Below are 19261 nucleotides of genomic sequence, written 5' to 3'. Positions count from 1 at the left end.
TTCTGGCTGCAGCATGTGGTTCCTTGGTCAGCAGCCAGTCAGTGAAGTGGACTTCACCTGGTCTTTGGTCTTTGTTGCAGGAGACTGATGCCTTCACTCTGGAGGGAGATCTTTGCCAATTTTTTAAAGTGTGGAGGTCCTCTGGGGGTTTGTAGAGTCTGTCCACTGTCCAAGCAACCCCTCAGCAGTGATTGTCGAGTCCTGGGTCCAACAGGCAGGGTTTGGTGTCTTTTTCTTGGTTCAGCAGAACCTCAGTTCTTGAGCCTTGGGTCTTCTTTGTTGCTGGTCCTCTTTTGGCCTTGGAATCTGATTCTCTGGTCTAGGAATGCCCACTAAATACTGCATTTAGTGGGTGTTTGGGGGAGTATCTAGTAGTGACCAATGGGTCATCTACCTTATGATGGGTACACCCACTATGTGACCACTTCCTGTGGCCAGAGGTCACTTCCCTACACCTCTTTGGTTATTTTCCTTCCATACAAGATGGAGGAAAATGAAATGCAGGGGGTCACCTCACATGCAACACCTTAGGGGTGGTGCAAGCTACGGCTGAACACTCCTCCTGTCCTTTGTGTATTTTCCTGTCAAAAGTGGGGGATTTCAATGGGGGCAGCCATCTGCTGCTAGCTGCAGGCTTAAGGGTCAAGTTTCAAGGGCGGTGAGCCCTTTGAAGCTCGCTAGGAGGGCAGTGCACATTCCTGGGTAGAGGTGTGATAGCACCACTGCCCAGGAAGGGCTTTGTTCTGGGACCCAGAGAGCAGGATCTCTCACCCCAGGGTCCCAGAATCTTGACTGGTGGTGGCAGGCTGGTTGTAACTGGCCAGCATCCATTCCAGGGTAGTTAGGACTTTGCAGTGGGCACCTCTAAGGTGGCCCCTGGGTACATTTTGGAATAAATCCAATGCTGGTACCAGCTTGGATTTATCATTTTGATTTGTTTGATACCAAATAACCCAGGGTTCGGAGTAGCCATCATGTAGTTGTGAAACTGGTACTGACCAGTGTCTAGCACGTGTATTCAAATGGCTGCTCTGATCTCTTACTATGACCCAGGTTTATCAGGGACACTGTAGGGGCACATTGCTCATGCATCTATGCTCACACATAAAGTATAGTGCACCCTGCCTTGGGGCTGGAAGGCCTGTCAGAGGGGTGACTTACCTATATTGCATGCAATGTGTAGTGGACAGGGCACACAGGCTGTTTGACATGTCGAGTTTGCATTTTTGGATTGCATCAGATCACTCAACCTGCAATGGCAGTGCTGGGTGCTTCTGGATGCATGGCTCTAGAGGGTGGCACAATCTGTGCTGCTGCCCTCAGGGGGCCTTCCCTTGGTACCTCATGCCCTGGGTACCGAAGTACCATTTACTAGGGATCTGGTATTTGGAGACTACATCAAATGCCAGGCAAAAAGTCAGGGCTAACTATGACAAAAGTGGACTTTTCTCACACTAAAGACCAACTAATATTATTTGGCAGTACTCTAATTCTAAATATTCTTTAGTTCATAGAGAATCGCAACTTGCTTCTCCCCATCTAAATTGTATATAGAATGCAATTTGGAATCTAATTTGCAGGTCTCGTTGTCCGTTGATTTATGAAATAGAATACTGGTTAAATTGTTTCAGACATCCAGATTACAAATATAACCAGAATTGTATATCTTGTATTTCATACACTGTGTTAAACATTATTAAAATATATAAAATGTGGGCTGCTCATAAATGTTATCCTGGTCATATAATGCCGCAGATCGAAGGTTTTTATGCATGCTATTTCACTACAAATATGTCAAACTGTTCTGGCTTTTTTGGAAGACTATAGTCCTCATATGTGTTTACTACTTTCTTTTACAAATATATTTCTAGGTTCTTTATCTACCGCTACTTCTATATTAACATTAGAATAGTGATGTTGCTTGTATCCATTTAATTCCAGCACAGCATCTACTGCTGGAAAGAGTTTACTGAACTATCTGATAAATCTTGATGGAATAGTGCCTGAACTAATTCCAAAATAAAAATATCTTTATGCTTACAGTACTTAAGGTTGGACTAAAAAGAGACGTGTCTTTAACTTATGTCTTTAAATAAGCAACATACTCTTAATAAATATACTGTGCAAAATGATGTTTACTATCCATCATAATCATTTAATATATTTTTGTATGTTTTATTGTTTATGAACTTTTAAAGATGTTTTACTTTATCTTTGTTCACTTAAAATGATTATTGCAATCTTTCACTGTATCCTATTTCTCATGCTTTCTATTTCCCACTCTAAATATACTTTCTGACATTCTTTTTTATCTCTTCCATTCTAATTGGGTAATACATAACACTGTTGCATATCTACACTGTTCAAGGCAATTCTTAAAATGATACACCAGTGGGAGTAGTTTGGTCATAACTATTTTATGGACAGACACTCAGTCAGAGAGTACAGGGTTGGTTGAATCTAAAGTTACACTTTTTCAAACCTTTGTTCCCTGTGTCACAGACAGGCTAGGATTTAATGAACATGAAGGCCTGACTATCTTCTTTCCATTAGGGTTTTAGCCCCTGTATGGCAGGGTCCGAGTCATATTCTGGGGACACTGTTTGAAAATGTTCAATCTTGTCACATAACATTAATGTATACAATTGCCAAAATTCTGTGTTCCATATGAACGAATGTGAAAGCAATGAACGTGAAGAGAATGATACCATGTTACAATAACAAAATGGAAGGACAATCCCCTTAATGCTAAGTGTGGTGGTCTTTACCTTCACTGGGGACAACTACATTTGAATTCGTTTATCTATGTACGGTATTGATCAATTTTAAACTAGATAGATTTCAGCTGCAAAATGTTTTACGTTGCATAAATGTATGTCTGATAGTCCTAACTAAATCACATATGCCAGAGGTAAGAAAAGTAGCATTTACGTGAGATGACTAGATTCCTAATTTAATGCATCTGACAGGAACTAATTTCTCTGTTGTAATGTCACACTGTGTAAATGATTAAATAACAAATATACAGTGAACATGCCAGTAGACATTGTTGATTTTTATATTCAGAGTGACAAATTATCATTATTACATCCTGTCCATTGATTACATTGTTTGGCTTTATTGTCACTCTCAGTTGTTTGCTTCCTATTTGATAGCATACTTTGTCCCAGCTTGTCCATCTTGTATTCGTCCTCCTGGAACACAACCTCTCTACAATCCCTCTGATTGCCTGTTTTTTAGCCTTCCACTGTTCACTTTTAGGCAACTACTTTTTTCTTTATGCTTAAGCACTCGAGAGTGCATGTGGTTTCCATTCCTCTTCCATGGTAGCTTGTATCCCCTTAATGCCTGCCCCTCAAGCAGTCTGTGTTGCCGTCTCCCTCGTGTTGCAAGCTCACTCCTGTGTCTTTCTCCCCAGCCAGACGCTATCCCTCCCATTCGCTCTATGTTGCTTTCTGGTTCGTGTGATTCTCCTCCTGCTTCATACTGCTCTCCTTCATGTGCTGCTTCTCACGACCCTTTACCCACTCAGCGTTGCTCACCGCCACCCATTTCTCCTTTGCCCACCCCAAGCCTACACTTTTTTTGTTTAAATATTTTATTTAGAGGGGTGCTAGGTAGCAAATTAATGGCAGCCCCTCAATCTTAAAAACAAACAAAAAAACACGTTTGCACTACCTTTCCCTGTTATTGCAATTTTTTTTTCTTTTTTCTTTTTTTCTTTTGGCCATGTTGCACAGCATCTTGCCGATCCTGCACAGAATCACCGAAAGACATTGGCACTGTCAATAGGTCCCAAAGGCGAAACCTATTTGCATTTCCAATGGTTGTTTCAATCTATCAGACTGTCCGATTGTGAGAAAACAGGGCTGATTGCAGAGGCCCCATAACTTTTTGCCCCCATTTTCCTCTTTTTGCTGGTGTTTTCCTGACTTTGATGGTGCCCTGGGTACTGCTAACCAGTCCCAGGGCCTGTGCTCTGTGTAAAATGGATATGCAAATTAGGCTAATTATAATTGGCTAAATTAACCTACCTATAAGTCCCTAGTATATGGTAGGGCATGTAGGTTTAGGGACCACAGCATAGGTGGTGCACACCTAGGTGCACTGCTGAGGTGCCCAGTGTCATTTTAAAAGCAAGCCTGCCTTGCTGGCTGCTTTTAAATTAAAGTTATATGCAAATTCGACTTTGGAATTAAAGGTACTTCCAAAGTCTTAAACTACCTTATTTTTACATATAAGTCACCCCTAAGGTGTGCCCTATGTGCCCCTAGGGCTGGGTGCCATGTAACTATAAGCAGGGACTTTATAAAAATAGATTTATAAGCCCTGGCGAGGTAAAAACAGCCAAATTCGTTTTTCCCTCATTGAAGTAAATGGCCTTCATAGGCTAGAATGGGCAGACTTTATTTTAAATTTTAAAGTCTCCTTAAATGTTACATACCAAGAATTTGGTATCAAATTGATTGTTGTAATAAATCCCACAACTTCCAGTTGTTGGATTTAATATAACTTGTCCAGGTAAAAAGTTTAGACTTTACCTAAAAAGTTGCCAATTTCAGCTCTGCATTGTTTTTGCTGCTGTGCTCTGATTGGCCAGCCTGCAGCAGCTTCTGCCAGGCTGCCTTGATTAGGTGTGAAGTGGCCTGGCTTCACACAAAGGAATGTGCTTGGGGGAGAGAATCTCCCCTCAGCAGATGGTGAGGCAGGAAGGGGGAGGGCTGCCAAACTGGTCTTCAAAGGCAGAGAAGGACATTTGGAGCACCCAGCAACACCCCCACATCCTGCAACCCCAGACAATTAGGTGCCCCCTTGATTAGATTAGGAGAGGGCAGGAGAGGGGTGTGTTTATGATTTTTAGCCACACCAGTGGGTGGGCTCAGCCAGATGTAACCTCCAAAAATCAGATTCATCCATGTTGGATTTTTAGAGACTGTTGCCTTCTGGGATGGATTTTTGCCACACTTCCCAGGAAGTGGTCATCACAGGGGGACGACCCTGTCCCTGATTGGAGAACCAGGGCCCCCCTGCTTTTCACCCAGGAGCAAGGATAAAACTGGCAGACCTGCACCCACGCCTCAGATCCCCACCAACTTTCAAGAAGAAGGAACTTAAGGAGAAGAAGGACTGCCCTGCTGGACCCCTGGCCTGCACCTGGACCCTGCACTCAGAAGGACTGCACCAGCTGCACACTTGGGCTTCACCACAAGAAGGACTTTGCCTGGCCTCAACTGGTTCAAGGAGGGACTCCCTGTTTGCAACAGGTGAAAAATTGCTATCCAGAGTCCCCTGCACCAACTCCTAAAAAAGAGACCAGTTGACCACTGCCCAGTGGCCAAAAAGGAGTTTGCGCCAGGTGCATTCTGGGAGTTGAAGTCCGCACCCCCCAAGGACCATCACAGAACTTCTGGACCCTTGGGGTGAGCTGTGGACCCCAAAAGAACCTTAAAAGAACATCTGGGTGAAGCCCCAGAAGTTTGGAGAAGATTTGACAAATTTTGTAAAAAAGCTCCAGAGAGGGACCGACCCGCCGCGGAAATTCTAGCCGGCTTGCCTCAACCGCGACCCGGCCTGACTTCGTGGTTCGTCCCGGTAAAGAAAAACATCTGAAAAAGAGACTAAGGCCCTCATTCTGACCCTGGCGGTCGGCGGAGAGACGGCTGTCGGACCGCGAACAGACCGGCGGTATTAAAAATGGCATTCTGACCGCGGCGGTCCCCGCCGCGACCGACCGCTACTTCTCCACTCCGACCGCACCTGCCGAACAGCACACATTGCCCATAGGCACAGCAGCACCCCCCGCCCGCATACACGCACTCACACACCCCCTCTACACACTCACACGCACACCCCCATGCACGCACACATCACACAACACCCCCCCACCCCCTCCCCTCACGGACGATCAACTTACCTTGTGCGTTGGTCCTCCGGGAGGCGACGGGAGCCATAGGGACGTGACCGCCAACAGAAGACCGCCAACAGAAGACCGCCACACAGAAATGTGGGTCGTAATTCTGGGGGCGGTGTTCTGCTGGCGTGGCGGTGGAGGTTGACCAGTCTCCACTTTCCCGCCGACCGCCAGTGTGGCTGCTGGCGGTTTTCCGGCGGAACGCTCCCAGCGGTCAGAATGCGCACAGCGGCACACCGCCGCGGTCGGCGGTCTTCACCGCGGCGGTAACTCAGCGGTCTTGCGAAAAGACCGCCAAGGTCAGAATGAGGGCCTAAGTCCGCACGTAAAAAGTTGACCGGGACCTCCCAGCCATCGTATCCGAGAAGGGCTCCACGGACGTCGGATCAAGATCCAGGTTTACCCCGGTCGAAGGATTTTCATCTCGAAAAAACGACTAAGTCCGAAGGTGGAAATCACCACGAGGAAACCCACATCGCGTATCCGGACAAGGGCTCCAGGAGGTCGGATTCAACTGGCAGGTTCGTCCCGGTGAAGAAAAACTTCAAAATAAAGACTAAGTCAGAAGGTAACTTTTTAACCGAGGCCTCCCGCGACTTGTAGCCGAGCAGGGCTCCATCGCGGTCGGCCTGAAACTTTGACTTTGCCCCGGTCCTGGTGCAACCAGATGACCCGATTGGCGCTTTTTGTTTCTAAGCGCTAGAAAAATAATAATTCTTTAAAAATTCATATCTCCGGTTCCCCTGAACCGATTTTAATCGTTTTTGTGTCATTTTAAAGATAAAAATATAAACTATTGTTATACATTGGTTTTGGATTTTTAAACTGTTTCCTGTGTTTTATTTAATTACTGTTTTGTGATATTTGAATGCTTTACACACTGTCTCCTAAGTTAAGCCTTGACGCTCGTTGCCAAGCTACCAAGGGTTGAGCTGGGACTAATTTACTGAGACCTAACTGTACCTAGGTGGAGGTTAGTGGCTTGTTGCTAGGTGTAGGTACCTACCTGCCCTTACCAATATTTCCAACACCGATGTACTGGATAAACACGGCATATAAAAAACACATCATCAATACTTCAAAAATAAGACTGTGCATGTTTTTACAAAAGTGAGAAAAAGTATAAGAATTCACTAATTTCCATGACCTTCCTCTGCACATTTCCCTTATTAGCTTTGGCAACTGTTGTCAGAGAGAAAGACGCGTTGGCTCTTGGGAATAGAAATATTTTCAATCGATTAGCATGGAGAACAGAATTAGAAAACCTAAATATAATATTTAAAAATGTAAAGAATTCAAGTGAATTCTCTATGAAATATGAATTTAGCAGACCAAAATTATTGGATGGCATTGTATTAAAAACACTAAATAATGCAATTAGTTAATAGTAAATGTAAAACCACTCTTCATTATTTGGAAGGGAGGGATTTACATTCATAAAATATCCGCTAGTGCATGTATGCTAAACTTACATTTGAAAATAGGTTTGGGAATTGGTCCCTGTTTGTGGCAGCCAGTAGCTATATCTCCCCTGAATCATGTCAACTAAGATTGTTGGAGAAGACCTGAAGCACTTGTACATATTTTCTTAGTCTGTTTATTTCCTGAGCTACGTTTTAGTTTAGCGGTGCTCTAAATTAATTGTTCTATTCCATTATCTTAATTACTTGATTCCACTTTCCAATACATTCTAGCACTCCACTCGTAACAAAAAACAAATACAGCATATAATGTAACTAATTCACCAGTGCTAATAAGTATGCGGTAACTGACAAAGAACACATACCCATCAATTAAAGGAACGCGTTCCATCAGATCCAGAATCCTTGTTTCTATTTCCCTGCCTGCCGCCACAACACCTGGACTCAGCATCCAAAGAAATAACCACAGTGGCAGCTGCCGTATTTGTACGTAAACCACTAAAGAAACATAGCGGTGCCAAAATATTGCCATTTGTGGACGGGGCAAAACCAAACTCAGTCAGCTTGTAATATGTCTTCTTGAATGTATTCGTGTACTCTCACTTGTGCTTCTGTGTGGCGCTCTTGGACTTGAATCTGCATGAAAAAAATGAAAATAGTCACGAATTTGTATGTACAAATCATGGTACACAACAGTATACTCAGCCCACTGCAGCACATTTCCCTTCTGCTCCACAGGTTCTTATCAATTTACAAGAATGGCTAGTATCAAGGAATTTAAATTTCCCAGTATCAAGAGTAAACAGTGCTGCCCTACAAATGCCCTCAACAACATTCTTCATTTCAACTACTGGTGTTCTTCTTTCCCTTCCCTTTTTCTAAAATTCACCAAATATTGATTACGATTAGGTGCCCTTGCTTCAGATTACAAATGCTGATTGGCATTGGCATCCCATTCAAAGAAAAATAATTCACACCACATGATTCCTGTTGCTACTCCCATCTCCTAACTCACTTAGGTGTTATTCATTTCAGTAGTCACTGTATTAACACTGCAAGTACAAGGTAAATCATTTACTTGTAGTTTTTAGCTTGAACTACTCCGTATATAGTGCCAGCGTGCTTTACAGAAGTCAATGTGCACCACAATTATGTATTAAGAGTGATACAGATGTAATTTCACATTTTTACAGGTTGCAAGTGGTATATCACATGGTAACACAGAAAACGTTTTCACAAAGGAACTTGCCTATGGCAGGTAGTCAGGCGCGAAGATTCGGTGGGGGGGGGGGGCGGCAGGTTTAGGGTGTTACTCCCCCAAAACATCTATTCTTTAGTAAATAGTTGGGTACAGGTGTGTTCAGTCGGATAGGGTGAGGAGTCTGTCAGATTTAATCGGGGATTTTTATACATACACACACACCCACACCGTCTCTCTATTTCTGTCTCTCATCTATGTTTTATAGGTCTTAAAAATGTTGTCTTTTTTACAAAATATTGTTTTTAGGTACCTCTTACAATCACGAATGGGTGGAAATTGCTGCGTTGTGTTGATTTGTAGCACTAGGAGCTTGTTCCACGCTGAGAAATCAGCATGAGCAGCACCATGTGGTGTGTCAGAGGGAGCTGCTGCTCGAGTTGGTCATACTTCTACTTGAGTAGATTTTCTTATTGAGCAGTATCTTTCCCAATGTGAATGGTTGTGACCGTCTGCTTTGGGAAATTCTAGCTGGGGATGACAATTGTCATTCGCCAACCTACCATTGGCAAGCTGCGCTTAAGGAAAAACTCTGCTACGTATGGGTCAGTGGAATTCGGCTGGAACTCAATGCTACAGGCATACATGGCCAAAACTCCACTGATGGAGCAGAGTTAATCACCCACCTCTACCCTTCAACTTACTGACTAACCTACGCCCCTACAGAAAATGAAACAGCAGCAGTGGAGTCCAAGTGAAGATAGCTACATTTGTTAATCAGGTGATTTTAGAAACAAAAACATAGTGGAGATCTAAAAAATATTAGTGCTCATCCCAGAAAGTCTGCCTGAGTGTGCTGCTGCTTAACATTTAGTGTCTTCAATAAAGGTGTCTCAGAACTCCACAGTTATCTCATACCCCTAAGGGTAATCAATTTTTGCTGATGAGAGAGTCTCTCGGACTGATTGCGGTGCACATCTGACCTTTGCGCTGCAGATTCATGATGCATTCTGGACTTCTATGTCTTTATGTTATTGTTTACCTGATTTATATGATGTATATGCCTCTGATTAAGAAACCCCATGGTCTAAGCCCAAATTCCTTACAGGCTTTTCTAACTTCTGCTACTTTGTCTCACCCTAGTTCATCACTAGATTCTGACAATTCAACTTTTAACCTTTTGATCAACCATTCTCTGGACATGGCACTTCCTACCTCCCTCTGCCTCTCTAATCAGACTTGCTCTAGGGTTAATTGGTACAACTATATCCTCAGGGAAGCCAAATGTAACTGAAAACAAATTGGAGATTGTTTGGAGAACTAACTACCTTCTGGAAAATAAATTAATTTAAACAGCAGTTCTGAGAAAATAAAATCATTAGGTTTCAGCGATACAGTCGAACTTTTAGTGGGCAGATAATATTTCAGGTGGATGTTCAAAACTGTGAGCTCTCCAGTTTCCTCCATGACATAGCCCTTACAAGGTCTGGGTACTGAGCCATCTGATTTCTTCTTCAATAAAATTAATTCTATTTGCCAAACGTTTCTCATTAATGATCCAAGTAGCCTTAAGGATCTACGAATAGCTAATGCTTTCCCCTCACTCAGCCAAATAGATACTGAATGTTCCCCAATTGCTCTCTCAAACTAACTTGATCTTGAGGTCCGCAGTCCAGTCTTAATTCTTGTATTCCCTATATTATGTTTATGAGACCTCTACTCCTAGGTTAACCTCTCCTTTCCATCTGTTACAAGTCAATACATCTATCCATTGTTCTGGAGGTATAGAAACAGGCCTTTGTTAATTCCCTCCTAAAAAAATGCACCAAACCCCTCAATGCTAAGCTATCTCCATCCCTTCCTTTGACTTCCTTTCACTGCTTAAAAAATCCATTAAGAAACAGCTTTCTTATTTTCTTTAATTCAACTTTCTGCTCAATACTGTATGCCATTCCTCACACAGCACATAGTCGGTATTTGTCACAGTTCTTGGTTATTTCCAGATGCTGGAGGACCAGGGCAAAGCATCTGCCCTGTTTGACTTATCTGCTGCATTAAACACTGTCTCTTGTGACCAACTAGTAGCACACATTCTGGAACTGGTGACTTCTCTCTAGCTTGTAAAGTAGAGTGGAATGGCATAGAGTGAAGTTAAATAGAGTGAAATGGCATACAGTGGAGTGGCATACAGTGGAGTGTTGCACAGTAAAATAGTGTACTGTGGAGTGGAAAAGAGTGGACTGGCATAGAGTGGAGCAGTGTGCAGTTGAGCATAGAGTGGAGCAGCGTACAGTTGAGTGGCATACAGTACAAAAGCGAAGAGTGGAATAGTGTATAGTGGAATAGTGTGTAGTGGGATGGCGTAGAGTGGCACAGAGTGGAACCAATCAATCAATCAGGATTTATAAAGCGCAACTAATCACCCAATAAGGTATCCAGGCGCTTGATCTGTTGTTGTATGCGTAGACTGTAGTGGCGAGATAGTGGAGCTGCGTAGAGTGGAACAGCATAGAGTAGAGTAGCATAGAGGGGAATAGCAAGACTGGAATGACATACAGTGAGTGGCGTAAAGTTGTGTGTGGTAGAGTAAAGATGCATTTAGTGGAAAACCGTATATTAAAGTGGCATACAGTGGAATGGCAATGTAGTGTACAGTGCAATGATGTAAAGTGGAGTGTGTTAGAATGGAATGGCATACAGTAGAATAGCATAGAGTGGAGTGCCATACAGTGGAGTTGCACACAGTGGAATAGCATAGAGTGGATTAGTGTACAGTGTATTGGTGTACAGTGCAGTGGCGTATAGTGGAATAGTGTAGAGTGGAGTGGTGTACACTGGACTGTTCTAGAGTCGAGTGGCGTAGAGTGGATTGAGGTACAGTGTAGTAGCATGCAGTGGGTTAGTGTATACTGCAGTGATGTAGAGAAGAGTGGCATATAGTGGAAAAACGTACACTGGAGTGGGGTGGAGTGAAGTAGAGTGGAATAGTGTAGAGTGTAGTGGCATACAGTAAAGTCGCATACAGTAGACTGGATTAGAGTGGACTGAGGTACTGTGTAGTGTAATAAAGTGGAATAGTGAAGCCTGGAGTGGCTGTAGTGGTGTAGAGTGGATTATCTTAGAGCAGGGTGTTGTAGAGTGGAGCAGGGTAGAGTGTAGTGGTGTACAGTATAGTAGCAGAGTGGGGTGGAATAGAGTGAGACTCGGTGTCATACAATTGAGCAGCAGAGTGGAATAGCATACAGTGGAGTTGTGCACAGACTAGAGTGGTGTATGTGGGGTGGTACACAGTGGAGTGGCATATAGTGGTGTGTTGTAGACTGGACCGCAAAGGGTGGAGTGAGGTACAGTGTTATGACTTATATTGGAATAGATAGAGTGGAGCAGTGTAAACTGGAGTAGTATACACTGGAATAGTGTACACTGGAGTGGGGTAGAGTGGAGTTGTGTAGACCGGAGTGGTGTAGATTGTTATAGCATAGAGTTGAGTGGCATACAGTGGAGTGATGCACAGTAGAATGGAGTGATGTACAGTGCAATGATGTACAGTGGAATAGCATAGACTGGAGTGGAATAGAGTAGAGTGGTGTACAGTGGAGTGTTGTAGCATGACATACTGTAGAGTGGAGTATTGTAGAGTGGAACAGGGTACAGTGTAGTGGGATAGACTGCAGTGGCATACAGTGTGAACAGTACTGTGGAGTGGTGTAGAGTGGAGTGTTCTACAGTGAAATTGCATATAGTGGAATAGTGTAGAGTGGAGTGGCATACAGTGGAGTGATGTAGAGTGGAATAATGTTGAGTGTGACTAGCGGACAGTGTAGTGACAGAGTGGAGTGGCATTTAGTGGAATAGCATACACTAGAGGGGCCCAGAATGGAGTATCATTCAGTGAAATAAGGTAGAGTGTAATAGGGTAGAGTGGAGAGGTATACAGTGAAGTAGCATAAAATGGAGTGATGTACAGTGTAATAGCATAAAGTGGATTGTCGTGGAGTAGAGTGGCATACACTGGAGTGACGTACAGTGGTGTACACTGGAGTGTCCTGGAGTGAAGTGGCACAGAATGTAGTAGAGTGGCATTACTTAGAGTACAGTGTTGTACAGCTGAGTTGTACAAAGTGGAATATTGTAGAGTGTATTGCCATATAGCGCAGTGGCGTGCATTGTGGTGGCACCATAAAGTTCAGCAGCATACAGTGGAGTGGAGCGTGGTGCAGTGGCGTACATTGGAATAGTGTATAGTGAAGTGGCATATACTGGAGTGGCATACATTGGAATAGCATACACTGGAGTGGGATAGAATGGAGTGGATAGATGTTGAGTGTAACAGACTAAAGTGGAATGGTGTACAGCGGATTAGCGTAGAGCAGAGTGGCAAGGAGTGGCGTAAGGTACAGTGTAGTGGCTGACAGTGATACAGCATAGACTGGAATGGGGTAGGGCAGAATGGCATACAGTGTATTGGCATATAGTGTGGTGTTGTAGAGTGGAATAGTGAAGAGTATTGTAGAATAGAGCGGAGTAGAGTGTAGTTGGGTAGACTGTTGTGGCATAATACCATAATGAGGAGTGGCATGCCTTGGCTCACAGTGGAATAGCGAAGCGAAAAGTAGCATTCACTGGAGTTATGTACAGGGGAGTGCTGTAGACTGGATTTACATTCAGTGCTAATGGCGTACAGTGTAGTGACACAGGGTGGAGTGGCATATAGTGGTATGGTGTAGTTGAGAGTGGTATTGAGTTGAGTGTTGTACAGTAAAATAGCATAGAGTGTAGTACAGTAGAGAGGACAGGCATAGAGTAAAGTGTAGTGCCCTAGATTAGAGTAATGTACAGTGGAGTGCTGCACACTGAAGTGCCGTACAGTGAAGTGGCATGGAATGGAATAGCTTTGAGTGTAGTGTTGTAAAGTGGAGCTGCGTTCCATGGAATAGCATTGAATGGAAGGGCATACTGTGTATTGGCATACACTGGATTGTCATAAAATGAGGTGAAGTAGAGTGTGGGTATTAAAAAAGCTACAGAGTGAAAGCGTGCTAACTGATGTATATGTAATGTGGCATGAAAATAGATTATTTGGTGTAAATGGAAATTTTTGGTAGCATGTGTGAATAGTGTAAGCAGTGTCACCGTTATAATTGTTTTAATCTTGTGCCGTGGTATCCCGAGGTACATGTGCATGACAAGACAGGATGTGATTGGCTAATGTCTGTGTTTCCCAAAGGTAAGACAGTCATGTTGTTTTCAGCACATTCTTTCAGAGTTCTGCTGCATTATGGGTTAGGGTCTAAGATCTAGGTAAGTAATAGGTTTTATTGTTGTTACCAACCTATTACCACTTTTTTTTAAATGTTAATCGGCGGAAAAATGTATTATTAATACATGGGATTCTGCAATCCCTGTTAAAATGCATGTCTGCCAATAATAAGAAATAGCAGGACAGGTGGCAAAAATATGAACTGACTCAGTCAGACTGATCGCCAGAACATCAAAAACACTTAGAATCCTTCCTCAAATTCATAATGAAAAGTAGGCAAGGAGGATAGTAAAAATCATAAATAAATTTGAACTGATGAGATATGACCCAGGAGATGTTCAAAACTGTATTTGAAAGGGTATTCGTGTGTCTCATTTCATCAGGGGCAACTTGAACCCCAAGATGGCAACTCCATTTGTCAGCAAGAGTCTGAAAGATATCAGACCGTTGTTGAACCTCCACTGCCAAAATCATTTTATAAGCCCGACTGATGCACTTCTAATGTGGACCCCACTGCAGATTATCAAGAAAGACATTAGCAGAGCAGTCAACGTCTTCTACCCTCAGACCCATAACAAAGTACCAAATTTGCAAGTAGAGATAAAAACCCCGGCAGGGAAGAGAGAATCGCTGAGATAGTGCCTCAAAGAAGAGAAAGCAATCACCACCATTAAAGGAACCCAATATTGAGAAGTGGGATGCCTGCCAGCAGTCGATTAAACTTTCATGTATTTGTTGGGGAAAATTTGGATAATACACTAAAGAAAAATATACGTTTAATAATGTGATCCCTGGAAATTGCCTTTTCAAAGACGCCCTGATAGAATGAAAGACCCTCTCAGTCATAAATCGAGTCTACTTGAAAAACAATAGTGTTGTATGTGGGTTGAAATCTACCCCCCACAGAGGACATTCATGAAACAAACGTCCTAACCCCCATGGTTCACATCCCAACACTAATCGAGACATGAACACTGCTAGAAAGTACATATGCGGATCAGATAGCGAAAGTCCCCCCTCCAGTTGTGGCCTCTGTAGAATTCAAATATTGGCCCTGGGATTTTTATAGCAGCAAATGAACTTCTCTACCTGTGTAAAAAACTGAAGGTAGACACAGAGGTATACAATGGAAGAAATATAGATAGCAAGGGAGGAGGATCATTTTAATTAGCTTGTATCGGCTGATTAGGACGCTATGTGAACAATGGCATTTACTAAATATCTCCTCAGTTCTTCTGGAGAGTGCACCAAAGTTAAGCTCGATTACATCCTCCATTTTCAAGGAGACCCAGACACTCAAGTAGGTTGCTGATTTGACCCAGCATCTGTCTTCCTGAGAAGGAACAGTACTAGCTAAAACCAAGGTCTTGTCTAGATTGAGTTTACACCCTGAGATAGCCCCATTCTGACTGGCCACCTCTTCAATAACTGCTAACTAATCCTCCAATGCACAAGTCAAGATAATAAGATCATCTGCGTAGGCAAGCACTTTAAGCTTGAATTGATGAACCCACAGTTAGGTGACATCCTTTGAGCTCTTCAGCACTTGTATGTAAGGATTGATATGCAGCCCAAAAAGCAGAGGTAAAAGTGGGCATCCTGGCGGGTACTGTATTATGAACATATATATATATTATTGTCCATTCTTACTGTTGTGTAACTTTGTCACATTGTTCTATGGAACACCCGGGAGGCTGTTAGAACCTGAGGAGAGGACAACGAGTGAGGGTTGCTGCTTGCCGTTTGTTTCCTCTGTCATGGGTTCAGCTGTTTTCATGAATTAAAGAAAAAGAATAAACCTGTGGTTCCTGACTCAGTGGTTTTTCCATCTCGTACTTATTTATGGAGGAAGGATTGATCACCCATTACTACATTATTTGGTACCATGAATGGGCTAAAATTATCGTTGTTTGTGCTGACCCTGAACCCACCGACCGCTGCCAGTTCCTGTCGACATGTTTCCAGCAGTGAGAAAACTTTATTTTTTCATTATGGAAATGTTTTTGTTTTTTTAACTGTGTTTCTGACAAACACTATTTTTGGAAGCATGAGTCTAATGAGGGAAACGTTGATGGCTTACTTTTGATTCCCGCATCCTGCTGTGTTCCACCACTCAAGGAGCTCCATCCTGCTGTTCCTGTCAGTTCTTGTGTTCAGACATCCCTATAACCACGTATCGATTCAGGAGAAGTTATTATGTCGACATGCGGAAGTGGAGTGACGACATACCACGCAATTACCTCAGCAGCCATTTTAGATTGAGCTTTAATGACATAGTGCATATTTACAACAGTGGACATTTTGGATTTGGTTTAAATGTTTGTCCGGAAATGGGGCTGGATTTTAATATTTATTCCTTGTTTTCACGCTACATTGTCACAGTAATTACAACGTTACAGTGGTAATCTACTTCTTCTAAATTACAGGTGAGAGTGGGTGTTGCAATATCCACGTTCAACATTTTACTGTTTCAAATATTTTATTAACTATGGCTACAGTACAGGGAGCAATGCAGCCACCACCTTTCCTACAAAAACCAGGCAAACCCGAAATCAAGTGTAAGGGGTGGTTGTGCATCTTTGAAGATTATTTAGCAGCTATTGATGCCACTGACTATTCACCAGCAAAAAAATTGGCATTGTTGTTTCATCACTTGGGAGTTGCTGGACAAAGGGAATTTGACAACTTACCTGGTATACCGATGCCTGCTGGCGAGGGGGTTTCGTGGAACATCTATGTGGAAGCAAAAATCTGTATGGGCAAACAATATTTAGAAGAATTGAGGCACTCATTACGAGTGTGACGGCTAATATTGGGAATTCCAAATATTTTTCTATTATAGATTTTCCATCCGCTTACCATCAAATGTTGTGGAGTGTGGAATCTCATTTTTAACCACCTTTGTTACCCCATATGGCACAAAGAAATACTTAAGACTGCTGTTTGGCCTTGCATCTGCGGCCAGTTTCTTTCAGAAACTCATGGACACTTTGTTTGGCCATGAGTCTCAAGTCCAGCCTTTCCAGGATGATATTTCAGTATTCACAGAAACAACCAAAGAGCATTTGGTTGTTTTACAAAGAGTTTTCAAAATTGTTATTGATTGTGGTATGACTGCAAAATTGAACAAATGTAAGTTTATGTTACAAGAGGTTGAATACCTTAGACACACTATAGCCAATAAAGGGATCAAACCAAAGGCTTGCAATTTAGAAGCCTTTGAAAAAGCTTTCTCCCACAGACAAAGATCCACTTAAGTAATTTCTAGGACTTTGTGAGTATTATGCACGTTTTGTTCCCGGGTATGCTATATTGGTGCAACCATTAAGATCCCTACTTAAAGGTACCACATTTGAGTGGGCTACTCAAGAAGATCAAGCTTTTGGGGAAGTTAAAAAACTTGTCATTAATGCTCTTAAGTGGCAACCTTACCAACCACAGTACAAATCTTTTATTTCTGTGGATACCAGTTTAAAAGGTCTAGGAGCTGTGTTTGAACATTGAGCTAAAGGTAAAGAGAATACAGTAGCTTCTGCGTCTAGAACTCTTAGTGAGGCAGACATTAAATACAGTACTATCGAACGAGAAGCTCTTGTATGTGCCTGGGCAGTAGAAAAATTTGAAACTTATATTTGGGGTACATCTTTTGATTTATTTACTGACCATAAACCACTGGTCTGCTTACTAGGTGGCAATGGACTAGGCAAAGCCTCAGAAAGATTAGTTAGGTTACTTTTCAAATTACAAGACAATCATTTCAAAATTAAGTATATACAAGTTAGAAGAAATTTCAGGGCGGACTGTTTGTCCTGCTTGCCTTTGAATGACTGTGTTTATGAACCCACTGATGAGAATGAATGTGTTGTAGCAGTAATTGACGCTACTTACAATTGTGAAGGTATCATTTCTGAAAAAGAACAAATGGATGCAATGGAAAAGGATGAAATATTTTAAAAAGTTCTTCATTACTTTAATGTTGAATGGCCTTCAGACAAATCATTTTCAGGAGAGCTGAAGTGTTCTGCGCAAATTGCATCGGAATTATCTTGTGACAATCAGATCTGTGCGCACAAAGATTTAATTGTTCAGCCTGCTGAATTGCAGAAACATTTATAGACAACGGCACATGATGAACACTTAGGTATATCAGCAACTGTTAAGAAACTGAAACAAAAAATTTGGTGGCTAGGTATGGACAGAACAGTTTCTTAACTAGTTGAACATTGTCCTCAATGCATTGTATGAAACAAACATTGGAAAACTAAGAACAAACCTTTATGTCCTGTGCAAAAGCCTGAAGCTCCATGGGTAAAATTTGGTTTAGATTTTTCTGGTCCTTTCCTTATTTTGCCCAGACAACAAAAGTATTTGATTGTTTCAACAGATTATTTCTCAATATGGATCTATTATGATTTTGTTGAATCACTCACTACACAATCAGCCATTGAATTTCTGAAAAAGGTGTTCCTGATTGAAGGGGCTCTACGTTGCATTGTTACAGATAATGGAATGCATTTTGTATAGAAAGAAATTACGACATTCATGAACATTTTTGAAATAATACACTTGCAACTTGCTCTTTATAGTCCAACTTCAAATGGGTTAGTGGAGAAGGTGAACCGTATTTCAAAGAAGGTATTCAGACAGCTATTCCTTTAAATACTAACATAGTAACATTTTTAGAGGATAAGATCTGGGAATATTTAACAACACCTCACACTACTACAAATGTTTCTCCTTTCAGAAGTCTCCGAGGTCGAGAAGCTAGAACCAAACGTATTCCTGGTTGGTTAGAACTGGCCTCTGGTAATAGCTATCAAAATTTAGTAAGAAATATGAGCTATGAGGCAATTAGGAAAAATGTACTGTCCAAACAAGCTAAACAGAAAAGTTATTATGATTAAAAAAAGAAATATACGTGAAAATAAAATTGAGGTGAATAATTGGGTTTTACTCAAGAAACCCAACAAACTGCTAAAAGGAGAATCAAAATGTATCCCTCCTTTGAAAGTGCAAAAAGTTACAAAATCTTCTCTTTTGTTGCAGGGAAATGGGTGGTGGAACAGAGATAGTGTGGTTCCTATTTCTGATATACAAGCTAATATTTATCACAGGTTTTGTCCAAGAGCGCAAGCAGATGATTCTATGCTTTCCACAGATGTTTGTCAGACAGTCAAGAATAATGACACTGCTACTATGTCACATCCTGATAATCAGGATTTGTCTAACTCGATGTTTACAAATGACCAGTCAAAGAAAATGATACAAAGAAATATATCAAAGTTTGAGACCCATGAATTTAAGACAAGTGAAAGTTCCTAGCAAATTCAAAGATTTTGAATTGTATTAACTCCCTCATATATTTTGGTTGTTTTAATTTATATACGGTGTTAGTTTCAGTTCATTATGTTTTGTTTTTTAGGGGAGAAGATGATGTAGTATGTACATATATATATTTTATTGTCCTTTCT

The 19261-nt window shown here is 41.9% G+C and overlaps 1 protein-coding gene across 4 annotated transcripts in view; it reads right to left on the bottom strand.

Annotated features, from left to right (window-relative positions):
- LOC138267357 (dipeptidase 2-like) overlaps positions 1–19261 on the bottom strand; it is a 527669-nt gene that overhangs the window by 155025 nt on the left and 353383 nt on the right. For all 4 annotated transcript variants that reach the window (XM_069216259.1, XM_069216257.1, XM_069216255.1 and 1 more), the window contains one exon: positions 7698–7968. In XM_069216259.1, the coding sequence (XP_069072360.1) occupies positions 7698–7864 (167 nt within the window). In that variant the 5' untranslated portion in view covers positions 7865–7968. The remainder of the gene's footprint in view (positions 1–7697; positions 7969–19261) is intronic.

This window comes from Pleurodeles waltl, chromosome 12 (genome assembly GCF_031143425.1).
Source record: "Pleurodeles waltl isolate 20211129_DDA chromosome 12, aPleWal1.hap1.20221129, whole genome shotgun sequence".
Classification (NCBI taxonomy): domain Eukaryota; kingdom Metazoa; phylum Chordata; class Amphibia; order Caudata; family Salamandridae; genus Pleurodeles; species Pleurodeles waltl.
Note: the sequence above shows the minus strand (reverse complement) of the source record. Positions and strands in the feature narration are given on the sequence as shown.